Raw genomic sequence first — 7979 nt, forward strand, 5'->3', positions numbered from 1 at the left:
GTGTGCTTCTGACTTTAACACCCGAGCCCCAACCAAACTACTGTGCAAGACAATGTCGGGACACTCTCTCGCGATTTTACGTGCTTCTGGATTGGGTGCACACCAACCAACCAACATAACATTCTGACCATGGAGACACCAGACTCTTCAGTAGGAGATAGAAGATTGAGACAAATAAGTGTTCAAAAAAAATGTTTGTGACTAACTGGAAGACTTCAATTTATTATCACTGACTGAATGAAGGTTTTGCACAGAGAATAAGGACATTGAATCACAATAGAGAGAGACCATTTGGCTCCTAGTTCCTGGCCCAAGCAGCTTCAACGGTCTTTATTCCATCGTAAGGTCAGGAGTGGGGACGTTTGCATAATGTCCTGCACCATTCGTGACTCCTCAGATACTGCAGCAGTCCATGTTCAAATGCAGCAAGGCCTGGACAATATCCAGGCTTGGGCTGACACGTGGCAAATAAATGTTCATGCCAGACAAGTGTCAGGCAGGAGAGGGTGTGGGGCAGACACGAGAGGGCTAGGGACAGACGTGCTGGGGAGAGGATGAGAGGGACAGATGCTGGGGAAGAGAGGGAATGAGGCAATGGGTGGGAGTTGAGAAGGGGAAGAACAGACATATGGAGGAGGACTTGGGCTGTTGGGAGTAGGACACAGGAAAGTGGGGAAGGCATGACTGGAATGAAGAGTGGCTGTGAGGGAAAGGGGGAGGGGAGAGAGCGGAGAGAGGGCCATATATTAACCCAAAGCTTGAGGGGGTGTTAGGAGTAGGCTCTGTGACTGGTATGGAGGCTGACACACAGATGTAAATACAATTTTGACAGGGCTAAGGGAGAGGGTTTAGGTCATCAGGTGTTGATGGCTTAAGCAGAGGAAGTGTGATCTGTGAAGGACCAGATGTATAATAACTAAATTTGATGACGACACAAAGATAGGTAGGAAAGCAAGTTAACAATAGGATAACTACAAAGTGATTGTGAGAAAATGGCCCAGTCCTAATTCTGGTGTTCATAGCCATGATGTGGAGATGCTGGCCTCGGACTGGGGTGGGCACAGTAAAAAGTCTCAGAGCATCAGGTTAAAGTCCAACAGGTTTTTTTTGGTAGCATGAGCCTTCGGAGCGCTGCTCCTTCATCAGGCGAGTGGAGAGTTGGGTTCACAAGCAGCATATATCGACACAGACTCAATCGCAAGATAATGGTTGGAATGCAAGTCTTTACAGGCACAGACAGTGTGAGTGGAGAGAGGGATAATGACAGGTTAAAGAGCTGTGAATTATCTCAAGCCAGGGCAGTTAGTAGGATTTTGCAAGCCCAGGCCAAATGGTGGGGCTTACACTTAGTGTGACATGAACCCAAATCCTGGTTGAGGCCGTTCTCATGCATGCAGAACTTGTGTATCTCTTGAAGGCCACCTTGGAGAATGCTTACCCAAAGATTGGAGGCTGGAAGGGAACACTCCTGCCTGGTGATAGTTGAGTGGTGTCCATTCGTCCATGGTGGTAACGTCTGCATGGTTTTGCTGATGTACCATGTCTCGGGCCATCCTTTCCTGCAGTGTATCAGGTAGACAATGTTGGCCAAGTCACATGAGTATGTACCATGTACCTGGTGGATGGTGTTCTCACTTATGATGGCATCCATGTTGATGATCCGGCATGTCTCAGGTTGCTGTGGCAGGGTTCTCCTGAAGGCTGGGTAGTTTTCTACGAGGACTGCATTCCAACCATTACCTTGCAATTGAGTCTAAATATGACCCGTTTGTGAACCCAACTCTCCACTCACCTGATGAAGGAGCAGCGCTCTGAAAGCTCATGCTACCAAATAAGCCTATTGGACTTTAACCTGGTGTTGAGATTTCTTACTGTGTACATCTGCTATGAACAAAGTATCTAATGAGCATCAAGTCCTATGCTTAGCAGACCAGGACTAATATCAGCCTCTCAAGCTAAATCACTGCCCAACCCTTGAAAAGATCTTTCGAGCTGACATCCTTTGCTTTCTTACCAACTGAAAAGGACAGTTAGCTGGGGAAGAATCCATTAATCCAATCATTACACTCCCAAGTTAAATTGCAGCCTCCTTGCTTAACATCCAGTGATAGGTCCACTTTGATGGTGAAGCAGAAGATACCAAGTCAGGAGCCAATTTTAAACCATCACAAGATGAACTGCACTGGTCACAATTAGTCCATTCCCTCACAAATAGGCAAAGGCCCAACTGTATCCCCAAAATGTTGAAGATACTCATTTGAATTTGGAAAGCTAAAACAAACTGGTCAGAAAACAGCCCAGGATGAAGTATCAGAATGCAATGAGCTGAGGACTTGCCTTTGGTCAAAGCACATACAACATGCCAGAAAATATTAAAGTCCATATAGCCTTAATTTGCTCAGTTTTCTCCCAACTGTTTGTGAATTCATATGTTTTGCAAAACAGATGGACAGTTATAGGCAAGATGGGTACAGAGGGAGATGGGCCAAATGCAGGCAATTGGGACTAGCTTAGGGGTTTAAAATAGGGCGGCATGGACAAGTTGGGCTGAAGGGCCTGTTTCCATGCTGTAAGCCTCTGACTAACTGGGTAGAATGGATGTGAGGTGATTCTGGCTAGATCACAAACTGAGTCAACTTTTTCCTCATGAATGTCTTTAGGAACTGTGCCTGTAAAAAGTGTTCATGTGCCACAGAGAAGGGAAAGGTGCACTGTCTCAATTAAAACAGCAAACCCTGGTCATTGGAAATGATGCAGTCCATAAGGCCACCCAGTGGCTTCAACTGAAGTAGCAGTTCTACAGGAAGGACTTTTGTACAGGAAGGCCTTATTGTGGGGCAGTGTAGCACACACACTGGAGCAAAGCCATGAGAGCTTTCAAAGATAAACTGGTCTGCCATGACCTGGAGCAATCAACCATTGCCCCAGCAGTGTAGCTCATCTAGGCCACAAAAAACTGGTTAAAGAAATCCAAATTAGTTTAGAAAGAGATGGATTCAACTTGCAACTTTAGCTGAGACCCTATTCAGCTGAAATGTTAAAGGCCATATTGTCTAATGGGTGTGGCTCTGGGCCCCAGTTATGCCCATCAGTGGAACACTCAGGCCCATTCCCTCAACTCTATGTTGATGACTGTATTTGTGCTGCTTCATGCTCTCATCTGGAAAAATTGATCAATTTAGCTTCCAGTTGCCACATTCCCTCACCTTCACATGGTCAGTTTCCAACACTTCCCTGCCTTCTGTCTCCATTTCCAGTAATGGATGACCTATTAGAATCCCTAGTACAGGAGACCATTTGGCTCATTAAGTCTAACTGACTCTACAGAGCATCCCACAACCTGACATGGGCAGCACAGTGGTTAGCACTGCTGTGTCAGTGCCAGCCTTGGCTGACGGGAGTTTGCACATTCTCCATGGGGGTTTCCTCCCACAGTCCAGAGATGTGCAGGCTAGGTTAAATGCTGCTAAATTGCCCCTTAGTGTCCAAGGATATGCAGTGAGGTGGATTGGCTATGCTAAATCCTCTGTCAGGGGGATTGGTAAGGTAAATAAGAGATTGTTTGTGCAGACTAGATGGGCTGAATGGCCTTTCTGAACTGTAGATTTCAGATTTATCTATTCCAATAACCTATAGAACACCTTTATTCAGTTCCCAAGCTAATCTTCCCCTTCTGCTAGATGCATTACAGTCTTCAGTTTTAGATGTGACCTTCCCCTCCATCTTAAATATTTTGTCCAATATATAATCCGCCCTCACCACACCAGGCCTTTGTTCTTGTTTATAAGATCTCAGCCACAGTCGAATATTTAACATGCCTCTAGTTCTGAGGAGCCAATTCAAAATAGTAATGTTTTCTCTCCCTCCAGATGCTGCCTGACCTGCTGAATCTCTGTTCTGGTCGAAAAGACAGATAAGAAATGAATGACACGATGACTCCATTCTTGTTCTGGAACGTAGGGTTGCAGAAGGAAGCCTAGTTCCTGTGGTGTTCCCAACATATCATGCACCCACCCCCACATACCCCAATCGTAGTGTTGCAATTTTAATAAAACTCCAGTTAGACACAAACATTGATTTGTCCTAACACTTGTATTTGAAATATCCAATGAATTTTTTTTTTTTTAAAAAGGGTGAGTTACAGACAACTGAACAGTTTACTAGCATGGAGTGAAAGTTGTGGGAACAAACATCAAGTGCTTTTACTTTTTAAAAGTCTGAAGAAATTGGCACTGCTAATTAGATCTAATCAATTAATTCACCTGCAGAAGCCAGGCACATTTGGCAGAGAGTTGGTGCAAATTTCTCATTGAAGGTAAAGTGATGAGGGATTTCTCCATTCAAGTGCTCAGCCACCTCTTTGCCCAATCCGCAAGCTTCCACCCAAAGCACAGGCACAGAGGAGGCCACAAAACCCAAGAAACAACGCAATCCCAAGGAGGATGTAAGTGACAGTGGTAGTCCAGAAGGCAAAAAGGTACAAGGTTCTATCGCAGTAATTAGGAGAAGCTTTATCAATATAATCTGGCTCGTAGATTTGGTAGATCCAAACATTTCCTAGAATGGAGAAATACAAAGTGTTACTGCCATCAGTCTCCAGGAAAGACAACTGCACGAGATCTCACCCGTTTTAACATTAACACTGCCTTTAATATTAAAAAATAAGGTTAGATACAACACTAACTGCACTTGTGGGGGGAATGCACCCTCTGCAGTTGTGGCATTGCCAAACTAATACTCTGGCTGGTTTGATGCACTAGTACTTGCTGGTTTTCAGAATTGCCTTGGGACGTCCTCTGATCAATCCCTTACTGCAAGTATACTGAAGGATAGAATTATGCTTTCAGTAATTTATAGAATTGGATTTGGTATCTGTTTTGGGAAGCCCAAGACCTAAACAAGTTCCAAAAAAAATAAATACAATCTGTGTTACAGGTGACAAGTCATTTGGGCATTTTTCTGGCCAATATTGTTCAATTGCTTGTCTGAACAAGATCACTGGAACTGAACTTGTACAAATTGAGATCAGTACAAATCCTTTGTACAATTTTAGATTCAAGCTACATAATCTGGAGGATCGTTTACTAATAGACAAAACTGCAAGCCAAGTGATTTTCCCAAATGGAAAAGGCTACAGGAATTAGCTTCCATTGAACATGTTCAAGTCCTGTCACTTTGGACCTGGTTTTCTGCCTCTTCCTTGTTCATTAATTTGTGGCTCTGAGTCAAATGGTGGCAAAGGATAAATTGAAGACAGTGCCATATCTCAACTGGATAGAAATGGTCAGTTTACTCACCAAGTACTGACATGGACCAATTGAGAATAGATCAAATTGCACTGCTGAAAACACCAAATCTTAGGTAGCAAGGCAATGTACTAACCACTAAAGCCATTTCGTGAAAGACTCAAATATGAGACTAAAATGATAGTCATTGGGTCAAGCAACCCCAAATTTGCCATTTTGATTCTTTAATCCTATTATTTTCAGATTTGCTATGCTGGTTTCTCCTGCGACTGAACTTTGTTTGTGGATGATAAGTGAGGCAGGGCAAGCTTACCACAAGAGTCATAACACCCAAAATCAATAAGTTATTGAAAATAGGCATTATATAGTTTCTTCCCATCGAGTACAGTGAGGGAATGACTAGCAGAACCCCAGGGTAACTGAAAACTGACAAGTAAAGCATCCCAAATACACCCAATCAACATTACCTGTTATAAACCAGATGAACGAGAACAGCGAGATCACACTTTTCCAAAGTTGGCCAATTTTATGGCAGACCAGAATGTTGCTCTCATCACTTGGGATACATGAAACCAGTGATAGCATTATGAAGAAGAGTGTAAAGCTTCCAGAAACAATTAGATAAATTGGGATCAAGTATTGTTTTGTGCAAGAATCCATATAGACAGTGCCTATTAAGGGGAGGGGGGAAAAAATGTTAGCAAAAGGAGACTCTTGGAATTAATTCAGGCATCATTGACAATGACTAGACCACCCACATCAGTAATCTTCCCCAAGAATGTTCCTCTCAATTCCATTAGACAATTAAGAAATAATATCCAGGAATTTTCTGCATGTTAGGAGGAAATATTCCCAAATTTCTATTACACTTGAAATTAGAGTTCTTCCCAATTTCCCCAAAGTGGCTTAACTATTGCCTACTTGGTTAGACCACCCCAGTTAAATAAAGTTACTTCAATCTTCAAAAAGACATTTTAGCTGCTCAAAAATTAAATTTCCAAATCCTTAAACCAATTTGTACTTCTAATCAAGACTGTTGCTACTAGGATTGAAACAAGCCTGATACAGGAATCTTAGCTACTTATGCAGCATGACTATTTTAACAAAATTAAAAGCTACATACATCTTGATAATATTCCACCTTAAGCAACAAAAGCATCAACATTTGCCCAAACAAAACCAACAATCTAGATGAATGTCTTGGAGGCACCAATATCCTTAATTGGAATCTCACCAATCGTGATGGAGGCAATGGCCAAGAGACACGTCATAATTTTCATGGATGCTGAAAAGAAAATTAAGCAGTTTAATATACTACATTTGATTTATTCTCTAAAAACAGTGCACCATGTGGGGGGTGGGGTTGCAGCTCATCCAACCTGCCCTTTAGGAGCTATCTAAAAAGATCAGACCCATTCCACAGTCCTCCCAAATCAGTTCCTGTTGCCACTCTTAAGATAGGCCAAATTTAGCCCAAGATGCCAAGTGGAGCCCATCTTAAGATGAAGTGGAATTTGAGGGGATTTGAAAAGACAAAGTTTACTGGCATTTTTGCTAATTTGATTGAAGATAATTTCACAGCCTGGCACAGATCCCCAAGAGAAAAGCTCTGTCCTCCATTGTCTATAATTTAACAAAACAAAATACCTTGAGTAATGAAGAACTGTGCCAAGAAAAAAAAAGCTTAAATACAGCACACAATTGGGAGCCAAGTCATTTGGCTCACATCTAATACAGCAGTTACAAAGTATACTTCAATACAAACAAAATGCATCAGTTCATTGGACTTCCAAGAGTTCTTAAAATAATACCTGAAGCCGCTGGGGAAGTTGGCTGCTCTTCAATAGTCCGGAGTGGAGCGTACAAGCTACTTTCAAGGTCCATGTCAACAGCCACTTGCTATTCACTGCACCTACAATTAGGAAGGGGGGGCGCATCTACATTAAACAGGTAACAATCAGTTTGGACCCCATTGTCCAGATGCAGACACGGAACAATTTTCAGCTCTTTACACAAGACACCCAAAAAATAATAATCCTGGTTTGCTTAACCACTGGCTCCAGACAGATTTGAGTATTACCTTATTAAAGTCAGATTGTGAATCTGACACAACACTAGTATTGTTTGATGTGCACATTTATCAGTAATATTTCAGCATCTGAGCCAACCTCATGTTTCTTGCAGGAAACCACCCAAGGAGTGGGCTTCAGGATTCATAGAATCACCTCAGAGGCAGCCATTTGGCCAGTCAAGCCTGCACCAACAATCCTACACAGGCCTGATTCCTGTAACCCCATACATTTACCCTGCTAATCCCCCTGACACCAAGGAGCAAGTTAGCACAGCCAATGCACCTAATCTACACATCTGTGGGCAGCACAGCAGCAGTGTGGATAGGCTAAATTTTGCCGAAAGTGTGGCTGTGTGGAGTTTGCACATTGTCTGCATGGGTTTCCTCCCATAGTCTGAAAGACGTGCTGGTTGGGGTGCATTGATCATGCTAAATTCTCCCTCAGTGTTACCCAAACAGGTGCTGGAGTGTGGTGACAGGGATTTTCACAGCAACTTCATTGCAGTGTTGATGCAAGCCGACTTGTGACTAATAATTTAACTTCATCTTTCGAGTGTGGGAGGAAACCCACACAGAGAATGTGCAAACTCCACAGTCACTAAAGGCTGGTATTGAACCCAGGTCCCTGGGGCTGTGAAGCAGTAGTGCTAACCACTGTGCCA

General features: G+C 43.0%; 1 protein-coding gene across 1 annotated transcript; it reads right to left on the minus strand.

Annotated features, from left to right (window-relative positions):
* Nucleotides 1–4348: 4348 nt before the first annotated feature.
* LOC144481629 (transmembrane protein 272) lies at nt 4349–7130 on the minus strand. The gene is made up of 4 exons (XM_078200765.1): nt 7058–7130; nt 6481–6531; nt 5714–5917; nt 4349–4557 (listed from the first exon to the last, which is right to left on the minus strand). Exons 1-4 carry the CDS (start codon nt 7128–7130, stop codon nt 4349–4351), a joined length of 537 nt encoding a protein of 178 aa, XP_078056891.1.
* Nucleotides 7131–7979: the final 849 nt, after the last annotated feature.

This window comes from Mustelus asterias, chromosome 31 (assembly GCF_964213995.1).
Source record: "Mustelus asterias chromosome 31, sMusAst1.hap1.1, whole genome shotgun sequence".
NCBI classification, from domain to species: Eukaryota; Metazoa; Chordata; class Chondrichthyes; order Carcharhiniformes; family Triakidae; genus Mustelus; species Mustelus asterias.